We start from the raw sequence: 22,100 nt of genomic DNA on the forward strand, positions 1-22,100 counted from the left end.
GGGCATTTATTAGCTGTCCCACAGGCTCTACCTGAACTGGCTCCTCTGGGGTTCTTGGTGGTCACCAGGTGGATCTCACGATCATGCTGACTACGTCACAGTCAGTGGACAACAAAACCATGATCGGTTCTGGAGACCAGGTGCCTAACCCAGAGTTGGCTCAGCTTATTTCAACAGACTACCCCTTGCAGTACAAGCCCACAGAGAGGGGAAAAAATGTATGCATCTGGTCTCCACTGCAGAAGAGGCCTCATTGAGGCAGAAGTCAAATTCATCTGGTATGTGAGACCAGAGACAAGGCCAGTGAAAGAATGATATTAGTATACAGACCCAGCACTAGAGGCTTCTTGTCTGAAATAAAGGAGATGTTGTTCTGAATCTGATTCTGGAGACTGAAATTTATTTTCTTGGGAGTCTTTCCAAGTGCTGGGTATGCCACTGCTAACCCCATATCTGTGAGAGTAACCAGGGAGTTTTTCCAGAGCCACCCACATAGCCAGACACATGCGGGATCTGATCTTTGGCCTAGCTGTCAATGACACTGCTAGCCTGATATGACTCTTACCCCCCTCCATGCAGCAGTAAGAGTTTTCCCCTCTTCTCATGTGGGATGACTGATCTGGTATAGCAGAGACTCATAGACCCAGTGAGTTTTCAAAATGTGCAAGAGTGGAGTATTGCACAACTGTTAGCAACCATCTGAAGTGCACTACTACTGAGTCACTGTACACTAAGCACCCTCTTCTTCTGCTCAGCCTAGCAGATCTCCTTGGTTCACTGCTGAAACATGTATTAGTGAACTTGGGCTCAAGAAATCATCACAGTGACCATAACTCCTGTAGTGGATAGCACCAGCAACACCTAGAGCTTGCAGCATACTCACAATGGAGTTATTCCTTCAGATCAAAGTGGTAGGGGACTCTGCTTTTGGTGCTGTGCAGCCCAGGTTCTGTCCTCTCAGGGACCTGGGAAGGAGGAAGCTATGCTCCACAAATAGCTCTATCATGTCCTGAATAGTTCTATTATGTTCACAGCCTAGCCAGAGCAACGTGTGAGCATGAGATGATGAGTATGGTGGGAAAAACACTCAATGATGAAGGGACTATGGGAGTCTGGCAATATCATAGTTATTATCTGGTGGGTACCTTGGGAGAGTGAGCTTCTCTGACTTCCTGTTTTTAGGAGCATCAGAACTTTTACTCCAGTGACACAACTTTGGGCTACCTGATCCTTTCCGTGAAGTATGAGGAGATTGAGAGGCAGGACAACTTGCACCTGCTGCTAAGGTAACAGGACCCAACATGGAAACACATGTACCATGCTCTGTCTCCCACATTACCAGGAAGTCTTTCTGTGTGGATTTTGTGACCTATTGTCATTGTCGCAGGGATGGTTGCAGGGAAAACCCTGACTGGGGAAGCACCTTTTCCTTCTGGCTCAACTTTACTCCCAGCTTTTCCCAGCTGTCACCCTCAGGAAGCTGAGGGCTGCAGGGCAGCCAGGAGTGGGGAGGGGTCAGGAAGAAGAGAATTTCTGATATGTCTGTCCCTTGTAGATAGGGAAACATAGTGAAAGGATAAGCAGAAATCTTACATAAAAAGGGGGGAATCTAAAAGCCCTCTGAGCTGTACCAGGGAATATTTTCATTGAGCACAGACACACACATAGGAAAGTGCTGGTGGCTGGTTGAAAGAGACCCTGGTTCTATGCACCACCCCTTCCTAATGAGACTTTAGCATACTGTTGGCAGGCCAGCCAAAGCCAGCTAGAAGGGAGTTCTGATGCCTGACTTATGAGGATGATCTCAGGGCTAGTGCAGTTAGTTTTGTGTATGGGACTAATGGCTTTGAATCCCATTGTTGTCCCAAAATATTCCCTTCTGTGTTGAAGCAGCGCCTGGATTTCCTTTGCAATATACTTAACTGTTGTTAAAGCGAAAAAGATCTCTGAGGAGTGATGGAGATCCATGCAGCCACCTAACCAGCTCTGTTTTCTTTCTGCTCAATTAATACCAAGCACTGGGCTACAGGAACCCTAAACAATGTCCATCTTCCTGTGACATTCGGCCAGTGGTCCCCAATCTTTTTCATCTGTCGGGCACCAGACGAAGGACTGTGGCGGCGGTCGAGCAGCTGCCGAAATGCCTCTGAAGCAGCATTGACCACCGGCCAGGACGCAGGCACATTTAGATGCCCCCGCGGGCACCATGGCGCCTGCAGGCACCGCATTGGGGATCCCTGCACTAGGCACTAGTTACGTAGACTCTAGCTTAGCACATGTACAACCCTTCTGGGATCTAATTAACCCTTTAGTTGCTGGACCAGAATATTATGCAAGAACAATATTCCCTCCATAAGAAGAGATCTGGAGGTGCAGCAGGTGTCGCCTTAAGCAGCCAGAGATGTTGTTTGCATTTCCTTTTATCATTTGTTCTCTCCTTTTTTCGGTTTGTGGCAGGACTCGGACTGGTACCAAACATGACCTGATCCCCATTTCTTGCCTGAATGAGTTCCCCAATGCAGTCCAGATGGCGAAGGTGAGACCCTAACTGAGTACATTTTCTTTCACACACTCATGGTACAGGAACTCATCACTTAAAGTCATCCTGGTTAACACTGTTTCAATGTTAAGTTGCTGATCAATTAGGGAACATGCTCGTTTAAAGTTGTGACATGCTCCGTTCTAGTTGTTTGGCAGCCACCTGTTTTGTCCACTGCTTGCAGGAAGAGCAGTCCATTGCAGCTAGCTGGTGGGGGCTTGGAACCAGGATGGACCAGCAGCCCCCCTATCAGCTCCCCACGCCCCTAAGTTCCCTGTGCAGCAGCTGTTCCTCCCCCCACTGCCATGTGCTGCTCCTGCCCTCTGCCTTGGAGCTGCTCCCTGAGACTCCTGCTTGCTGTACGGGGAAGGGAGGGGGAAGAGGAGGGCTAATGTCAAGGTGTCTCCCCCTTCCCCCTGCTCCTGCACCCTGCTTACCCCATCTTCCATAGAGCAGGGGGGATACATGACAGATGGAGGGAGGGAGCTTCTAGGCAGTAGCTGCGGGTCTCAGGTCTCAGCAAGCTGATATAATTAACAAGGCAGTGTACTTAAGCTGGGGTGAGCTACTTAAAGGGGAAATGTGCATTCTGTCTCACACACACAGGGTGTGTGTTTCTGTCAATTGCTAGTTCATTTAGCAGTAAGGCATTCCCTGGGAAATATCTAACCCTCTGACTCCTCCACCTCAACCAAGCTTCACAATCATCATTGTTGTGTACCAGTATTAAACTGTTTGTTTAAAACTTTGTGTGTGTGTGTGTGTATAGTCTTTTGTCTGGTGAAAAAAATTTCCCTGGAACCTAACCCCCTCATTTGCATTAATTCTTATGGGGAAATTGGATTCGCTTAACATCGGTTTGCTTAAAGTCGCATTTTTCAGGAACATAACTACAACGTTAAGTGAAGAGTTCCTGTATGTCTACACTGCAATCAGAGTGCAGCATCTGTAGACATATCCGAGCAGGCTTTGATCTAACTAGATTGAATAACAATAGCAGTAAAGCCATAGGCTATCCAAGCCCACCTGGAACCTACATATTTGAGAGGCTAACCTGTGCTGCCACAACTTCATTGCTGTTATATGATCTAGATAGATCACAGCTAGCTCGGGTATGTCTAGAGAGGCTGCCATTACACTTCTGATTGCAGTGTAGACATCCCCTTTGTCTGGCTCTGCTTAACTCTCACTCTTCAGCTTCCTTTCTCACTTCTCTCTCACCTTTCTTTTCCCTACTTCTTCTTCTTCTCCAGTCTTTTTGCCCTTTCTCATCTATCTTTTCTCCTCATTTTGTCTTAGATTTTCTTACCAAGAGACTCCTGCCAGATGATGATAAAGCAATACCCTCCTGCCTGTAGCCGGTCAGGGTGTAGGAAGGGGAGTCATAGCTCCCAACAGTGGCAATCAATCACCACTTTTCCTTCTTTCTCTCTCTCGGCAGCTGCTGTGTGAGGAGGTGAATGTTGACCGATTCTTCCCTGTCCTCTACCCCAAGGTATGTTTACAGTAGCTTCCCACCTGCCTGTCCCTCTGATGACAGGGGCTTCTGGTGGGATGTGACCGAGACTTTATGCTTTCCGCCCTCCCAGGCTTCCCAGCTCATTGTTGCCTTTGATGAACACGTCATAAGCAATAACTTCAAATTTGGGGTCATCTACCAGAAAGCTGGGCAGGTGAGAGCTCTCTGCACTCTACAACCAAGCACCCTCAGGCCCAAACACACCAGGTCACATTTCTCAGCCTCAACCACACAGAAGGCGACTTAAGCCAACCTGGGGTCAAGGATTTTTTTTTTCATTCCCCGTCACTCTTGAGTCTTGGGGGCTTCTCTCCTTACATCCCCCTGTCAGTGTGGCCAAACCTAGTGCCTTCCTCTGGATCCAAGGGTTCATGCCCTGCAATTTCAGTCCTAGAGAATTCTAGTTTCTCTTTGCTGTTTATGAGCTCCAGTCCCACTCTAGTTAGAACAGCTCCTAGTGGTACCAAGCACTGATACTATGTATCATTTTTTGTCCTAATGTCTCCTCTCCTTGCTGCAACATTAGTGCACCTCAACTGGGAGATTGTGCCCCCTGCAGGCATTGGCCTTCTCTATCATATTGGTTCTGGGGACCCCTCGGTGCTGTCTTGAGATCTTCTTCCTTGTGGACCCAAGGAAGCCCTCTGAGTCGTAGAGACTTCTCTCCCCTCTGCACTGTCCACAGGGAGAGAATCCCCTGTTGGCATTAGAGTGAGATTCACATTCTCCATGTTCTCAGTGCTGGAGGGCAGGCCTCGTTTTATTTCAAGGAAAAGGAGACAATTTTCCATTATATACAGGGGGATAGGGCTCTGGAACCCACTGAGGTGGGAGGATGTAGACTTTGTGTGTGAAAAGGGAAGTGAGCCTTCCCCATATCAGTTTTTCTCTTTTCCTCCTCTCCAGATCCCAGGAGAGGTGAGAGAATGTATGGGGAATAATCCCCTCTGCTTATCATCTCTCCTCTCCCCTTCTAGACCACAGAGGAAGAAGTCTTCAGTAACACTGAAGAGAGTCTGGCCTTCCTGGAGTTCCTGGATTTCCTTGGAGACAGGATCCAGCTGCAGGATTTCCGTGGGTAAGCAGGGGACAGCGTGGGTGTGACCAGTCAGCACAGCATGGGGGCTGCAGTCAGACACAATTAAGGTACAAGGCACAGACTTGGGGTCCCCAAGTAGATCCATATGTCTTCAGCTCCAAAAAATCACAAAGCAGATCTCCTTCTGCTGGCAGGTCCGTATCCTCTTTGTGGGTCCATCTGTTAGAGCACCACATCCCTGATCCAGACACTACATTATGGGTTGGATTTTCAAAAGAACTCAACCCCCATTTACGCTAAATAGAGCTCCAGCTGTGCATCCTGTGGAGTATTCCCAGAAAGGCTTGGCCTGTCGTTTCCCCTGGTAACTTGTTGGAGTCCCATTCCCTGCTGGCGCTGTGCATTTACACATCTCAGTATCCAGTCTGGTTTGTCAGCTCTGGCTCTCTCCAATAGGCAGTGTTTGGGGTTGTATCTCATGACTGGGAGCTGGGCTGAATGGTTGGGGATTTCTCATGGGAGATTCTAGGGACTCGTTCCTGGGATGCTTTTCTTCCATGTGTTAAGCTGTGTGACTGACAGCAGCTGGGACTGGCCCACAAGGATCAACAGAGAATGACAGAGCATTGACCATATCCATACTATCTTGTGCTGCTTTGAGGTGCTAATGGGCATTGATAAGCCTTGGTCCTTACCATCTGCTTCTGTGTGACACCCCGTGCTCTCCACATTTCTCAACTGGAGATGTTTCCCCTGAGAGTGGCAGGGATGATTGCTCCTCCAAAGCTACTTGGTTTGGCAGGAATAGATGCCTCTCTAGTTCTCAGTGGAGAGAGGATGATGCCAACAGGAATTTTGTGCAGCTGTAGTCTAGCTACTGCATTGATTTTTGGAGTGCGTGGTGCTCTTCAACCACTGAGCTCTTAAAGCTGTCTCTGATGACAACCTTGAATAGCATTACTGGTGTCTACTTCCTTCCCTGCACCACATGGTGCCAATGCATTCAGGTTCCGAGGAGGCTTGGATGTCACGAGGGGTCAAACTGGCACTGAATCAGTCTATACCAATTTCCGGGGCAAGGAGATCATGTTCCATATATCTACGAAGCTGCCATTCACAGAGGGAGATGCCCAGCAGGTACCATAAGGGGAAGCACCAAGTGATTCAGGAGGATGGGAGAGTGAACTGGTGGATGGGGCTAGGGACTGGGTGTGTGTTGGAGTAGGCAGTGGTTAGGGATGGGTGTAGATTAGTGGCTGAGGTTGGGTTTCCAGCTGGAGGTGTGGGTTGGAAGTGCCGGATGGGTTGGTGGCTGGGGAAGGAATCTCCCCTCTTACTGGTTTCTCTCATCTCATTTGCTCCCTCCAGCTGCAGCGGAAGCGGCACATTGGGAACGACATTGTGGCCATTGTCTTCCAGGATGAAAACACTCCCTTTGTCCCTGACATGATAGCATCTAATTTCCTGCATGCCTACGTGGTGGTACAGCTCGCTCATGGTGCCATTGGGGAGACCCTATACAAGGTAAACACAGCCAATGGGCCCTCTATTTGGTCAGGGATCCCCTTGCTGGTAGTTCATTCAAACTTCTGCCCCTTGCCTGGAGTACAAGACCCTTTCTCCAGCTTTTGGGGAGGCAGGAATTCACCTAAACATCATTCCAACTGCTTTATCAATAACAGTTACCATTATGAACATGCGCACAGTCCCAGGGCCCCACATCAGCGATCCAGGCAGGGACAGATTTCCAATTAGACACAGTAGGCATGTGCCTCTGGGCACCAGCATTCGAGAGGCATGCAGGGAGAGTTGCCAAGTATGTTTATCTTCTAGCCCAATTGGGCTATTTTTAGTTGTCTGTTGCCAGGGTTTTTTAGCAGTTGCAAATTGTGGTATTTTGGGCTATTTTATTGCCCTACTGCTACTGGTCGAATTGCTCTGGAGTTATTGGGAGCCTCCAGATCTGCCCTGTTCCCTGATGAGACACCCCACAAGCTGCTTATCTCACGTCGTGCCTCCTCTCCTTAGGTGACGTTTGCAGCATCTGCAGAATTCTTTTCCAAGGAGGCAGAATTTGTTTTCTGCAGAAAATGTGCTGCAGTTCTGCATTTCTTCCACCAGAGGCTGCTGTGGCACCAGAACAGCCTGAGCTGGCTGAGGCTGCCTGGTCTGGTGAGCAGCAGCAAACACCTAGCAGGAGGGTGTCATTTTTTTCTTCAAGTAAAAAGTGACAGGCACAGCAGCCCTCTTGGAGCCAGGTTAGGAGGCAGAGCAGGCCACACAGGGCTGCTGGGGGCTCACGGGGCCACGTGGGGATGTGGGAGGGGGCTCCAGGCAGGGCCACATAGGGAGGTGGGATGGGGGCACTGAAGATGCTGTGCCTAGGGGTGTGTAAGGTGTAAATCCAGCCCTGGATTCAGGGCCACTATTCTGGGCTCTGGCTGAGCCTCAGATGTTGCGGAAGGCAGGCTCACAGTGGCCACGTTCTCAGGCTGCTTCCTGCCCCGCAGTCAAGCTCATCCTCTTGGCCTGCACAGGCAGCAGCCATTGCATGTGCAGCCCACACAGTTCCTTCTCCAATCTTTTATATTTGGTATCCGTGCGACCGCTGCTGGAATACCGTGTCTAGTGCTGGTGTCTGCAATTCACAAAGGCTGTTGATAAATTGGAGAGGGCTCAGAAAAGAGCCATGAGAATAGTCAAAGGATTGGAAAACCTGCTTTATAGCGATGGATTGAGCTCCTCAAGTCTATTTAGTATAACAGAGAGAAGGTTGAGGGGTGATTTGATCACATTCTATAGGTACCTACATGGCAAACAGCAATTCAGTTAGAGGGTTCTTCAGTCTAGCAGAGAAAGGTCTAATGAGATCCAATGCCTAGAAAATAAAGCCAGACAAATTCATATTGGAAATAAGATGCAAATTTTGAACAATTATGGTAATTAACCATTGGAAGAACTTACCAGAGTTGTAGATTCTCCATCACTGGCAAGTTTTGAAAAAACATCCAATATTGATTTAACAAGATATGCACTAGTCCAGGGATCTCAAACTCCAATCACCACGAGGGCCATATGAGAACTAGTACATTGGCCCAAGGGCTGCATCACTGAAACCTTTTCATACACCAATACAAAAGTGTAGTAAAAAATGAAGAGTAATATAGTATGCTATTAAAAGTCAATGTATTAACTTTTTAAAAACTGTAATGCGAAAAGTCAGTGCTAATTAAGACAGTCATTTCATTTTCGGCCACTTAGCTGGCAGCGTTTTGCATCAACGAAAGCACCAGTATTAGGTTTGATATCCTGAAACGAAACCAGTCTCAGTGTTGCTTGCAAATTGCACCACATTCCATACAAAAAAACTACACTAAAAGAATGTAAAGACTGCACAGTTAAGCACACGTGCCAAAATTAGGGTTGCACACAACTTTTTCTCTGCCCCTTTGAGACTGTGTTATCATGTAATCTTTTAATTACAGGGTCACGTATTATTTCTCATATAATATATATCTTTTTACGACACCCTTAAATTGTATAGCATCTTACAGTGATTTTCCTATTGACTTTTATTGCATTGTCACAGTAGCCCAATATATGCTTACTAGCAAGGACTTGCCACTTAACCACTCAAGTTTACGATAAGTATGAGTGAGGGTGAGCAAATGTGTGTTGTGATGGAAAGCTGTGTTGATTTGTGCCTGGGTTGTGTTGTGCTGGGAGATTTTGTTTGATTTGTGTTGGTGGCAAATAAGGGATGTATACTGGGGTGAAAGGCTATCTGTATTTGGACTTGCTGGTTGTGTTGTTGTGTCGGTGGTTGTGCTGATATGTGAGATGGCAGCTAGGCACAAAGGGGTACCAGTCAGGCCAAGTAATCCACTGTCTGTGAAGTCTCCCTCATACAACCAATGAAACTAGCATGCAAATTAGCTATTGAGTAAGGGTGGTGATTGTTTGAGTTATATCTGATATCACAATGGTCTAGTACTCTTGGCACAGCACAAAAACACACCTTTCTATAGGTGTACACCAATTGTCAAGTAAAATAGCTGAGAACTTCAAAATTGGTTGGTAACAGACTGCAAAACCCCCACTACACCACTTCCATGAGGCCCCCCCGCCCTGTCTCTTCCCACCCCTTCCCCAGCGTCCCTGCCCCAGCTCCAACCCCTTCCCCAAATCCCTGCCCCAGCCCCACCTCTTCTCTGCCTTCTCCCCTGAGTGTGCTGTGTCCCCGCTCCTTCCCCATCCCTCCTGGAAAGTCCTAAGTGCTGCCAAACAGCTCTGTCAGCGGGAATTGCTGGGAGGTAGGCAGAGGAGCAGGGATGCAGTACGTTGTGGGGGGAGGAGTAGGGGGGTGGGGGAAGCTTAGCTACTGGTGGGTGCAGACCATCCACTACTTTTTCCCCGTGGTTGCTCCAGCCCTGGCACTTATGGTGGGCCGCAAGAAATAACTCCACGGGCCGCATGCAGCCCACGTGCCGCATGTTTGAGAACCCTGCACTAGTCCAAACAGGAATTATTACAGAGAAGCTCTATGGCTTGTGTTATGTAGGAGGTCAGACTAGATTATCACAGATAGCAGTCCCTTCCACGAATCCCAGGAGAGTTGGCAGAAGGAATCAGGGAGAGGATTTGGCTATCTAGCCAACCACGGCTCTGTGGGTGAACAGGCTGACTTCTCCTGTTTGCTCATCTCCCACCAGCCGGGGCAGGGCAGCCTTCACAGCACTGCTGCTCATCTGTGGAATGAGACTCGCCATTTGCTCCCCCAGTTCATTTTAGGAGCTACAGAAATTCACGGTGGGCCCTTATCAAAATGAAAGCAGGGGTGGCATCTGCCGTGTCCCTTAGTCCATCCCTGCTGTTGAACCCTCCTTGCACAGTCTCTGGTGGGATTGTTCTGGCCATCCTTTCCATCACTGGAGTTACAGATGGAAAAGAACTAAAAATATTCCAGGCCATTGCCCAGGAGCCACTACAGAATCATTCCCTATAGGCTACAGTACATTTCCATTGGACCTTTCACCACTTCTCCTGGACGATTATTCTGCAGCATAATAGGTTTCACTATGGGCAGGTTTTTCTGTCAATGCTTTCCCTATCTTAGGTTCACATTTGGACACTGATACTATGTGCTTAATGTTAGACAATCATATTTGAAAATTTTAACCATAGTACTTGGCTATTTTAATCTTTCCTCAGAGTCAAGAAATCATGGAATATCAGGGTTGGAAGGGACTTCAGGAGGTCATCTAGTCCAATGCTGCTCAAAGCAGGGCAAATCTCCAGAGAGATTTTTTGCCCTAGATGCCCAAATGGTCCCCTCAAGGATTGAGCTCATAACCTTGGGTTTAGCAGGCTAATGTTCAAACCACTGAGCTATCCCACCTCCCAATTTAATGCAAGATTTTAACTAGTAAGATCTCTAGTGGAAGATGGTTTTATGGCTTAGGGAACTAGCCTGGGACAAGAGAAATCAGGCATTGAAAGGTGTGCCTATCCTCTAGTGCCCCCTTCTGGCCACGCATGGCTATGGGGGTCTGGCTCCATTTCCCCTCTTGGACTCCTTAAAACTCCGTGCAAGCTTTTCTCTTCCAGTAATACCCTGGTTTATTCTCATAAACTGTTCCAATCAAAATATAGTCCCCAGAGTCCAAATTTTATCCTCTCCAGCTCCCAGCTTTAAACCAAATATAGAGCCTTACCCCGCTTCTCCTCCAGCTGACCTTTTTTCCCAGTCAGACCTCCCCCTGCTGATTTTTCCCTTGTTCTGAGGGAAGAGACAATATATACAGTCTTTTTCCCAGATCTCGTCCAGGTTAGCTGGGAGAGACCTGTCCTGCTAGTCTCAGGTTTTTAAAGAAACAATAGCCTGGATTTTCCCCAGGCCTTAACTGTTCTCCTGGGACCATCCTCCTCTTTCCCAACACCAACTTTGCCTTCTCTAGGTCTTCATTTACTCTAAAAAGTCCCTGGAGTTCAGGGACATGAAAAAGAATAGGTGTTGATTGACCACTAGTCCTTATAATCCTTAAGGAGACAGACACCCTGCTGTGTCTGTGTGTAAACCCTGGCTCTGCCACAGATTTCCTTTGTGATCTTGGGTGAGTTGCTGCTGAATGCATCTCCTCAGTTCTCCATCTGTACAATGGGAATAAGAATAATGCTGCTCTATATTTCAAGGATACATTAATTTAATGTGTGTAAGGTGTACTCAGCTAATGTAATGAAGGCCATATATGTGTGTGTGTGAGTGTATGTATGTATGTAAGAAAAATACTATATAAACTAGGTAAATATTACAGTAGAATTATGTTGGAAACTAATTAGGGATTGAGGAGTTCATTACATTGAATATCTCAATACTGCAGCAGATACAGTGCATAAATTTCAGTCTGGTGCACTGCATCACTTTCTTTTTGTCCTACAAACCACAGTAAAGTGATTTCCATTGCATTGATGGCATCAGGATGTGAAGGGATGTTGACTTGTTCTTCATCAACATCACTTTTGTTACATAATATTTTTTCTCCCATCAGGAAAAATGATTTGGATAAATGGTTGTTCAGAAGACTGGATTCATAAAATTAATGTTCTTCTTATTATATAATAATAATAATATATTTTTTAGATATACACTTGGGACTTAGCTGGCATAGAACTGTCTGCTGACTACAGTACAGACTATATGCTGTGGAGAAGTATTGCATTTATTTGAAATGGATTTACCCTTAATTAAATCAGGTGCCCCTTAGTTTTGTATTATGGGACTGATTCACATCACTGGATGTTTTAAGGGTCCATGAGTTCTGTTTCCGCTCTTATACAGGAACTCCACACTTAAAGTCATCCTGGTTAATGTTGTTTCGATGTTAAATTACTGATCAGTTAGGGAACATGCTCGTTTAAAGTTGTGAAATGCTCCCTTCCAAGTCGTTTGGCAGCTACTTGTTTTGTCCACTGCTTGCACGGAGAGCAGCCCATTGCAGCTAGGTGGTAGGTGGTTGGAACCAGGGTGGAGCAGCAGCCCCCCATCAACTCCTCACTCCCCTAAGTCCCCTGTGCAGCAGCTGTCCCCCTCGCCACTGCCATGTGCTGCTCCTGCCCTCTGCCTTGGAGCAGCTCCCTTGGAGCTGCTCCTGCTTGCTGTATGGGGGGGAGGGGGAAAGATGGGGGCTAATGTCAGGGTGTCTCCCTCTGCTCCTGCACCCCACTTACCCCATCTTCCATAGAGCAGGAGGGACACATGATGGAGGGAGGGAGCTTCTAGGCAGTAGCTGTGGGTCTCAGGTCTCAGCAAGCTGATTTAATTAACAAGGCAGTGTACTTAAGCCTAGAGTCAGATACTTAAAGGGGAAATGCACATTCTTTCTCTCACACACAGGATGTGCATCTCTGTCTGCCCTCCCTCCTTTCCTTCTGCCTTGTAGAGTGTTGTGAGAGTTAACTCTTGAGGGCTCAGCCGAATGTTAGTTGATCATTTAGCAGTAAGGCATTCCCTGGGAAATATCCCACCCTCTGACTCCTCCACCTCAACCAAGCTTCACAATCATGATCACAGTACCAGTATTAAATTGTTTGTTTAAAACGTATACAGTGTGTGTGTGTGTGTGTGTGTGCGCGTGTGTGTGTGTTGAAAAAAATTTCCCTGGAACCTAACCCCCTCATATACATTAATTCTTATGGGGAAATTGGATTCGCTTAACATCGTTTCGCTTAAAGTCTCATTTTTCAGGAACATAACTACAGCGTTAAGTGAGGAGTTCCTGTACAAGCTCCTCGCTGTGAGAGGATGTGACATTCTGGTTCTTGTTATGATGTTGAAGTGGTTTCTTCTGTATTGTTTCAGGTTTCAGTAACAGCTCGAGATGACGTCCCCTTCTTTGGACCCCCACTCCCAAATCCAGCCATATTTAAAAAGGTTTGTGTCTCTGAGTCCTGTAAGCAAGCGATGCAGGGATTAGTTGTGTGATTTACACACTCCTTCACCTCTAGGTTGCTGTTTCCAATCTGGCTTCAGGATGGGGCTGGATAACCCTGGGGGGTTAACGAAATGTATATCCAGAGCCTTTCCTAGGTTACCATTTCCAGTCTATACTTCCTTTTTTTCCCACAGGGTCCAGAGTTTCATGAATTCCTCTTGGCTAAGCTAATCAATGCTGAGTACAGCTGCTACCGGGCTGAAAAGTTTGCCAAACTAGAGGTGGGTCTGTGTACTTGAGTGTTCACATTAATATTTAATAAATGCAAAAAACTGTTAGTTTTTTAAGGCTGCACAATTAATGAAAGATATAGAAACTCTTAGGAAATTAAAGTCCCTTAAAAATAAAATAAAGTAAATTAAATGTTAACTCAGCCTTGTGGTGTTTCTTGTATGTTTTATTATATATATATATATCTATATTAAAGTACACATTTAACCCCTCCAGAACAAGAATACTATATCTGACATATGTGCAAAGTGGCTGCTACTAGAACTCTAGTAGTTACATTACCTGACTTTGTACAGTGAAAGCCACCCAATCTTAATGTTGCATTAACTTAGATTTTTGCATTTGATTCAGGGTAGATTGATTTAAATCAGCAAGTACAAAATCTTGATTTAAATACCGTAATCAATTTTAATCTTGTTTTCCATTTATCCTTTTTAGTTATTTTCCTAAAGAAAGGTTTATTTGCACTGGTTGATAGCCATAAAAGCATATTAATTTGCAACCATATATAATTTTTACACTAAATTTGATACTTCTTTTTGCTAGCCAGGAGGATTCACTATATCTATACATATTTATTTAAGCAATTATATTGCTTAACATGCATTTATTCAAATTCTTAATTTTTACATTTGTTTATTAAGGTAGAAGATATGAATTATACATTTCTTCATTTACTAAATTTTTTTCTGTGTGTTTTGTGTCAAGCTGTATTTGGATGGAAATTTTAATATAGTTTAAACTACTTAATAAATTAAGAATGTAACTTTATCAGAACATGTCTGCATTTGAAATTAATTGATTTACTAAACAAAGTACGTATCCTCTGCAGTGAGTGAACTGTACTATTTTTTTCTGGCAACATGTCCTGCAAGGCTTTAGAACTAGAAGGCCTCATCTTCGCACCTAGTTTTTATTCATAGATTGGAAGAGGGAGACAAGCTTTCCTGCTTTCTAAACTCCCAGTCCATTTCTTAACTTTGAGTGAACTAGTCGTTGAACAGAACTAGTTGAATAAACTGAAATGAAGAAAATATTCGTGTTGTGCCTGCAAAAGACTATCAATAGCTAGGACTTCAACAAACTCTAGTTCCAGGTGCTTAGCCAGTGTCTTCCACCAGTTCAGCAGTGTGACATTCTTTAAAACTTTGGCAGCAAACATGTACTGATTAAGATTATATTTTGTAAATTTAGTTTAAATTATTTTAATAGATTGTAGTAAGTTTAGGCCTTTAACATAGATTGTCATAATTTCAAATAGGTTTATTTTTAAGAACAAAAACGTATTTAACTTAAAGAGAGAAAATCTGATTTAAGTGAAGAAACATATTTGTTTTAAATAATCAGTTTTTATCCACCCTGATTTCATTTCCTGGGCTCTTCTAAGACGGGCTGAGGGAAATGGAAAACAGAAGAAATGAAGAAAAAAGGGCACCAAAAATAGCTCAAGGCAGTATATCTGCCTTCAGAGTGGGGGAAGAATAAGGAAGTTAGAGAAGGGTCCACATTTGGAAGAAATCATATTCCTCTTAACACTAGAGAAAGTGGGATTTATCGATTATATCTGAAACACAGGAGAGTTCATTCTCTCTCTCCCCCTCTCTCAGTGCTCTGTCCTTTCTTTTTTCTGTTGTTCTATTCTGTCCCTTTTCTCCCACTCTCTCTCTCTGCCCTGGTGTAGGAGCGGACTCGCAGTGCCCTTCTAGAGAGCCTTTTTGAGGAGCTGCAGCTCCGTAGCCGCAGCATGATGGGCCTGGCCTCTGGGGACGATGACAAGATGGAGAATGGAGGTGGTGGCTTCTTTGAAAATTTCAAGGTGAGAGATCAAGAACTGCTGCAGCCTCTTAAACCAACTCCTCTTTCAGAGCGGCCGCCACCAAGCTCAGTCCCAGTTCAGCACGTGTGCTTGGAATGGCAGGGAGTGGGAGGAAATGCAGCTCCTTCTCAACAATGCAATGTATTTTTATATACACCTCTACCTCGATATAACGCTGTCCTTGGGAGCCAAAAAATCTTGCTGCGTTATAGGTGAAACCACATTATATTGAGCTTGCTTTGATCCACCGGAGCACGCAACTCTGCGCTGCCCCGCCTGCCCCAAGCACTGCTTTATCGGTTTATATCCAAATGCGTGTTCTATCGGGTCACGTTACATTGGGTAGAGGTGTACCTCATAAGGAAAAATGCAGCTTCTCCCTCCCCACTCAGGGGAGATGCAGCTTGGCACAGTACAGCATCCCATGCTGCTCCTAATGTGAGGCCTCTGGGTGGGATGAAATGAAGCCCTAAACCCCCTGGCCCTAGCCTTGGCCCTGGCTAGCATCTAATGGCAGGGAGGACTCAATTGCCCTGATGTATAGAAAAGAGATCAGGAGCTTGCAAAAGGAAGTATGATGGGCTTAGGGGTCAGAGCCTTTTGTCCTCCAGCAGCACACTGGGTCTAGCCTAGCTCCAGGACAGCAGCAGCAGCTGGGAAGGTCCCATCTGATGGTTGTTTCTAACACAACTGTTGCTGTAGTATCTAGATACTTTGGAATACTGAGATACACCTTTTTCCCTCTAAAAGCACAAGCTCTTTTGTGTATGATGAGGTGGTATCAGTGGCCAATCTCCAGGTGCACAAGGTTAGGGTGATGTGAGGGAGGGAACGCATATACCAGTGATACTCAGATCTCAATGGTTCAGAAGCCAAATTAGTGATCAACATTACCCAAAAGAGCCACAGTAGTATGAATTCATTGTTTCATTTACTTTCTCTCTCTCTCTCTCTTTATATATACTATTCTCACAGCAAAATGACTGACCAAGTATTCTACAATAAAAGCATCCTCATTGATTAATTACTTAGCTTGGTTAATAAATAATTGAATCATGGTATTTTAATATCACGTACTGCAAAGAGCTGCAGGAGACACATTAAAGAACAACTTGCAGTTCCTGAGCCTCCTGTCTGAGTATCACTGGCCTGCTCAGACAGGAGGGAATGAGTGTGCTGGTTCTCACTCCACTGCGTGCATCCAGGGCCGTCCTTACCCATATGCAAAGTACTCAGCTGCATAGGTCATGGTGCCCTGCGCAGCTGCTCCAGCCCCTGCTCCGGCTCTTCCTCAGAGCCCCTGCCCGTGCTCCACCCCCACCTCTTCCCTGCCCCAACCCCGCCTCTTCTTGCTCTTGCCCCAACCCAGCTCGCCCCCTCTCTCCTGAGGACTCCAGAAGCTGTTGGGCCTGCACCGACTGGTAAATAGAGCAAGCTGGCCCCAGCCTGCTCCACTCCCCTGGCTCCCAGCTGCACCGTCGGTGAGTGCTAGGGGGTGGTTCCCCCCAACCCCCCAAGCCTAGGAGCAGGCTGCGGCCGGGACACTCCACTTCCCACAGGAAGTGGCCAGCCCCCCTCCCCTTGTCCCCCACGTAGGCCTGGGGCCAGCCCCCCCACCCCCTTCCACAGGTACCAGCAACTCACTTGGCACTGTTAGCCCCGTTGGTTGGCACCCTCATCAGAATTGCTGGGGACAAAATGGGCCAACTCCCCACTCACCTATAGAGGTGGTTGGTGCAGGTCATTGCTGAGTCCCATTGGTAGGGTGTGTCTGAGTGAGTAGCTTGCACCATCTGTTCAGTGGATAAATAGAAAATGTCAGACTCTGTCCAGTGCCTGTCGGCATATACCCCCAAATCTGTTTTTTCTGGCCTCTGGCAGCTGCTGCACATTGCTGTGTTCAAACAGCTTTTTAAGGAGCTGGAGGAGAAGGAGTAGGCCTGTGAAGTGGCTTTTTCAGAGTAGCCAGGTTTCCGTGAGGCAGCTTCTCTCTCATGGTCATTGCATGGGCCTGCATGGGACTGAGCCCTCCAGCCTTACATGGGGATTTGGTCCCTTTTCTTGCACTGGGTATGACTGTGTGTTGTAATGCTGGCTTTCTGGAAAGTTGTAGTGTTGGTGGGGAATCTGTTTATCGTCTGCAGAAGGATGGGGGAGACTGAGAGCAGAGGGAACAATCTTTCACTGACCCGGGGGCAAATAGACAAGATAGGACCAAACAAGCCTTTCCCATGGGTTATTTTTGGGCTGCTGAGCTCTAGTGGGGAGGGAGGATATTTCTGATACTGGTGTCTGTCCCCCCCTCTGCTCCCCTCCGTGATGCTCTTCATACTATCCTTATGTGTGTCTGTGTCTGTGTCTCTTCGTCTGTCTCTCTGTCTCCCTTCTGTCCAGCGAGTGATCAGAGGCCGCAGCCAGAGCCTGGATACCATGGGGATAGCCATGAGGAAACAACAGCAGCCGGCAACCCCGCCCAGCCGCCCGGCTACTGCCGGCCTTGCTCTCAACCAGAGTGTCGCCGAGGGCACCAAGGCTATTGCTGCGGTAAGGTACTGCGAGGGAGTGCCATTGGAAGGGGCCAAGCATGTCTCTGATCCTCCATGATACACCCACACATTTTGTCCCTCTATCCCTTTGTCCCTTTGTGAATCTTTTCTGTTTGTTTTGTTCCGTTTCTGCCTCTGTGTGTCTGACTGGGTGTTTCTTTGTGCATCTCTCTCGTGCTGAGTCTGTGTCTCTGTTTTGTCTTATGTCTCTGGATCCCGTTCATCTACGCACTGGATCTGAGCTTGGCAAAGGGCTTGAGAGGAAGGGCAGAGGTGGCTTGACATCACCCTTGTGCTACCCTTATCCTGGACTAGCTGTGGATCTGCATGTTGCTCTAACTGAAAAAAGACCATACACCTTGATTTTACCAAGACAGTCCCGGTTTTTTATATGATGAGAACTTCAGGATGCTGGAACTGTTTCAGTGTTTCACTTCAACAATCAAATGTTCATTGAACAACAGTTCAGTGGAACAAGCACTCAGAGGGATGAACAGTATTTGGAGTGAGAGAAAAGTTAGATGAGCACAGGCACTGCCAAAACCATTCTTTTACTTGATGTGACTGTTAAGGATACTTGGTTGGTGTTGCATGATAAACTCATTCAGAGCACTACATTCCAGGGGAAATGCTCCATTTTGTGAAATGTGCCTGTATCACTGATAGAAGTAACACCAAGTTGTATAAGAAAAAGTGCACTCGTGTCTTCTGTATGAATATTTCATGACCTTCGAAAATGTTGCCACAAAAGTGGTCTGGTTTCTGATTCTGAAAATATGGTTACTAGCTAACTCACGCCTGGCTGCCTAAGGCTTCTGCACTGGAGCTCCAGCAGGGCTGGTGTAGTGCCAAAATCACCAGCTCTATGTCAGCCACGGAGGTCCCTTTCTTTGGGGAATTGCTGCCCAGGGGACAGATGTTATAGCTTTACAGATCCTTATGTCTGCACTAAGGAGCCATAGAGTAGTGATGAGCTGGGCTCTTCCTCTCTCTCTCTGAGTCTGTATGTCTGTTGGTTTCTTTGGGCTTGTCTACACTGTGACATTGTCAACAAAACTTTTTTCTTTTACAGGTACTTTAAAAAGCCCCCTGTGAAAGACAAAAATTTTGCTGACGCAAGTGGCAGTGTGAGTGCAGCTTTGTCAGCAGGAGCACTCTCCTGCCTACAAAGCTAATGCCGCTCACTGGGCTGGAAGTATTGTGTCGGCAAAAGTGCTGACAAAATACCGACAGAGAGCATTCACACATGCTGACTTTTACCGACAAGGCTGTGTCGACACAGCCTTGTCACTGAAAGCTGCGTATTGTAGACAAGCCCTTTGTGCCTCTCTTCCAAACTCTTTCGGTGTCTCTCTTTATGACATTGTAACTCTCTGCCTGAGCCTCTGTCTCTTTCCATTTCTCTCACTATGTCTCCTGTCTCTCTGCCTCTCATTTTGCCTGTCTGTTTTAATTCCTCTCTGTCTCTCCTAGCATCTATGTTCAGGGCTGGATTAACTCTCCTCTGAGTCCGGGGCTATTAGATTTTGTGGGGTCCCTGTATACAAGTCTTTTTCCTGGGAGGGAGTTTGGTGCAGGAGGGGGCTGGGGCAGAGAACTGGGGTGCAGGAGGGGGTGTGAGGTCTGGAATGGAGTTTGAGTTCAGGAGAGGGATTCTGATCTGGGGCAGGGGGTTGGGATGGAGGAAGGGGTGTGAGGTGAAGGCTCCAGCCGAGAGGCCCTTACCACAGGCAGCTCCCGGCCCAGGGGCGCAGCAGGCTGCCTGCATGCTGTGGTCCCACACTGCCCCCAGAAGCGGCTGGTGCTAGCATGTCTGCGGCCCCTGAGGGGAGGGGGAGAGTGTGTCTCCATGCTCTGCCCATGCCTGCAAGCACCACCCCCTTACAGGGACGGTGCTGGGGGCGGTGGCAGCACGCGGAACTGCCTCCTCACCCCTGCCAGGGACTGCAGAGATGTGCTAGCAGCCAGCCACTTATGGGAGTGGTGTGGGGCCACGGCATGCAGGCAGCCTGCCTGCGTGCTCCACTGTGCCGTGGGACTTTTAGTGGTGCGGAGTTGGAGATCGCTGCCTGTGTTGAACTCTCACTTCCTCCCCTCTCTTTCTCACTCACAGCTTGTAGGGTTCTTCATTCACATTCTGGTTCCTTTGGGGCTCTGGGCAGCACTATTGCATATCAGAGATGATGCAAGGAGAGGGTCTGGGATCCAGGTTGCACACTTCCTCTCCCCCTCCTCCAGTACTCCACTTCTTTGTCTCTCACGTTCCCCTCCCTCCTTCCTATAACTTCCTTACTGACCTTCTCTCTAGTCCTTTGCCCTGCCTGGGAGGAGCCCATCACGCACCCGAGGCAGCCACTTCCACGGGCGTCGCAGCAGTGCCATTGGCATTGAGAACATCCAGGAGGAGAAGAGGTAAGAGCTGTGGGAATGGGTGGGGTGGGGTGGGATGAAGGGTGCTAGGGCAGTGGAAGAGAGAGGAGAGATGGAAGGAACTGGGACCAAGGGGAGACGAAGGATGGTGAAGGCTGGGGGAGGGAAGAAAAGGGGAGATGGAGAGGTGGGATCAAAGGAACAGGAATGGGAGCAGACTGCAGGAGAAAATAAGCCTGGAACCCAGGGGAACTGAGAGGAAGTAGGAAGGAAAAGAAGTAGGGGAGGGATAGACAAGGGAAACAGGAGGGAAGCACGACCAGAGTGAAGGGGAGGAGAGAGGGGAACAGGAATGTAGGTGACAGGACCTTCCTCTAACAGAGTAGATGTTGATCCAGGATTCCTGCCTGTCATGTTCCATCCCCACTGTGACAAGAACAGTTCTGCTGTGCACATGTGAGAGGAGAGTGGAGAAAAATAATTTTTTTCCATTTTTTAAAAATAGTAACTAAATCTTGTGACTTTTAAAAGAAATAATTGTGCAACTTTTCTAAACATGCTATAATCAAAATGGCTGAATTTTGAGATTTGCAGACTATCACAGAAGTAGCCTTCACTGAGGAGGAGAGCACAGCCTTCTTCCAGGGCTTGATGTAGCTGAGTTATGAGCATTTGAAAATTGCACACTGAGCAGTAGAGGTTATTTTGTTAAGCTCTTAATGGGCCCCTAAAGGGGTGCTGTACATCAGGGGTTCAGTGTATGCCAGATTCAAAGTCCGGTCCTTTGAACTGCTCTATACGCCACATTAAACCTTCCCTTCATGAAATCCAGGAATCTGACAAAGGGCTCAGTGTAGAGGAGAAGAGAACCCCCCTCCCAGAATGTATACAGCTGTGACCAACCCCATGGGTAAAATCTGTGCCTGTGAAGTCTCTCCGCATGTCTCTTTCTCTTGCCCTTCCTTAAGAGAGACACTGACAGACTTATTTTTATTTAAAATGATGTATTTTTTTAGGACAATAAATTATATGGAGGCAAGTTCCCATTAACAATGTATCTAAAATAAAAAACTGTCACGACACTTGCACTTTTTGTGGCTTATCTTTAACAGCAATTGTGCATCTCATATAAATACATTCTTCAGAACCAGCCCTTTATATGTTACTCACCTCCCTATCCCCTTCAAAGATGTTTAAAGATTTCCTGCAAAGGTGGAAAAATGGGTCTGTGCCCTTCTTTGCTTCTTTATAATACAGAAAGAAGGTGTTGGGTTTCTTTAGATTGTCTTCTGCTTGTTTTCATCTTAGATATATCAGGAATGCTAAGCTTGCTCTTCCCTGCATTTGCTGGTTGACTCATCAGATGACTTGAGATGAAGACTGGGAGTTTTCTCAGCTCCTAATTGAAGGGGCTGCACTGCAGAATAATTCACACGCAGAGATTTCCTCACAAATATATTAGTTAAATAGGTGTCAGCAAAAACACGTTCGATACAATCTAAAAGAAAAACCACTGCTGCTCTCAGTTAGTCAGATGTCACCTCCATGGTATGTTTGACATGATAAATATACTAAATCTCCAGTCAACTGTAGAGTCTTCCAGTTTAGATAAGATCTGAATTTCAAGTGGGATGGGGGCGTGGGGAGCAAGTTGAGAAGAAATTTTGAAAACTTAAACCCTTTCAGGTCTTTTATTTTTATCATAAAGAAGCATAAAAAGGCCCAGTCCTGATATATTCTTCTTTTGTAGACCACTTAAGAAGACTGCTGTGTTCCAAACTGCCCCAACCTGCACCTTGTACCTGTGTCCCCCATAGAAATTCCTCTCTGTATTTCCCCTTGTAGGAAGCATTAAGTAACACAGTGGTAACTCATGTCTCATGTAGCTGGTTTTCCTTTCACACCAGTAGGGATGTTGCTGACAGAATCCAGAAGGTGCTGGAGAGTCCAGGACCCTTTTTTGACCTGAAGTCTGATGGCTCCTCCAGTCCCAATTCCCCAGAGTTCCCAAACAGGAAGAACAAGTGAGTTGAAAATGGTCTTTCTGTT

At 46.7% G+C, this 22,100-nt stretch overlaps 1 protein-coding gene across 5 annotated transcripts in view; it reads left to right on the forward strand.

Annotated features, from left to right (window-relative positions):
• Positions 1 to 22,100, forward strand: part of LOC116815541 (rap1 GTPase-activating protein 1-like) — a 53,568-nt gene that overhangs the window by 18,356 nt on the left and 13,112 nt on the right. For 4 of the 5 annotated variants that reach the window (XM_032763983.2, XM_032763978.2, XM_032763979.2 and 1 more), the window contains exons 7-19: positions 1,183 to 1,286; positions 2,458 to 2,536; positions 3,981 to 4,034; positions 4,129 to 4,212; positions 5,036 to 5,136; positions 6,105 to 6,234; positions 6,466 to 6,621; positions 12,956 to 13,027; positions 13,223 to 13,309; positions 15,001 to 15,135; positions 17,530 to 17,679; positions 19,990 to 20,093; positions 21,959 to 22,075. In XM_032763983.2, coding sequence (XP_032619874.1) covers positions 1,183 to 1,286; positions 2,458 to 2,536; positions 3,981 to 4,034; positions 4,129 to 4,212; positions 5,036 to 5,136; positions 6,105 to 6,234; positions 6,466 to 6,621; positions 12,956 to 13,027; positions 13,223 to 13,309; positions 15,001 to 15,135; positions 17,530 to 17,679; positions 19,990 to 20,093; positions 21,959 to 22,075 — 1,373 coding nt within the window. The remainder of the gene's footprint in view (positions 1 to 1,182; positions 1,287 to 2,457; positions 2,537 to 3,980; positions 4,035 to 4,128; positions 4,213 to 5,035; positions 5,137 to 6,104; positions 6,235 to 6,465; positions 6,622 to 12,955; positions 13,028 to 13,222; positions 13,310 to 15,000; positions 15,136 to 17,529; positions 17,680 to 19,989; positions 20,094 to 21,958; positions 22,076 to 22,100) is intronic. The other variant, XM_032763982.2, reaches the window with a different exon arrangement.

Source organism: Chelonoidis abingdonii, chromosome 1, assembly GCF_003597395.2.
Source record: "Chelonoidis abingdonii isolate Lonesome George chromosome 1, CheloAbing_2.0, whole genome shotgun sequence".
Taxonomy (NCBI): Eukaryota; Metazoa; Chordata; order Testudines; family Testudinidae; genus Chelonoidis; species Chelonoidis abingdonii.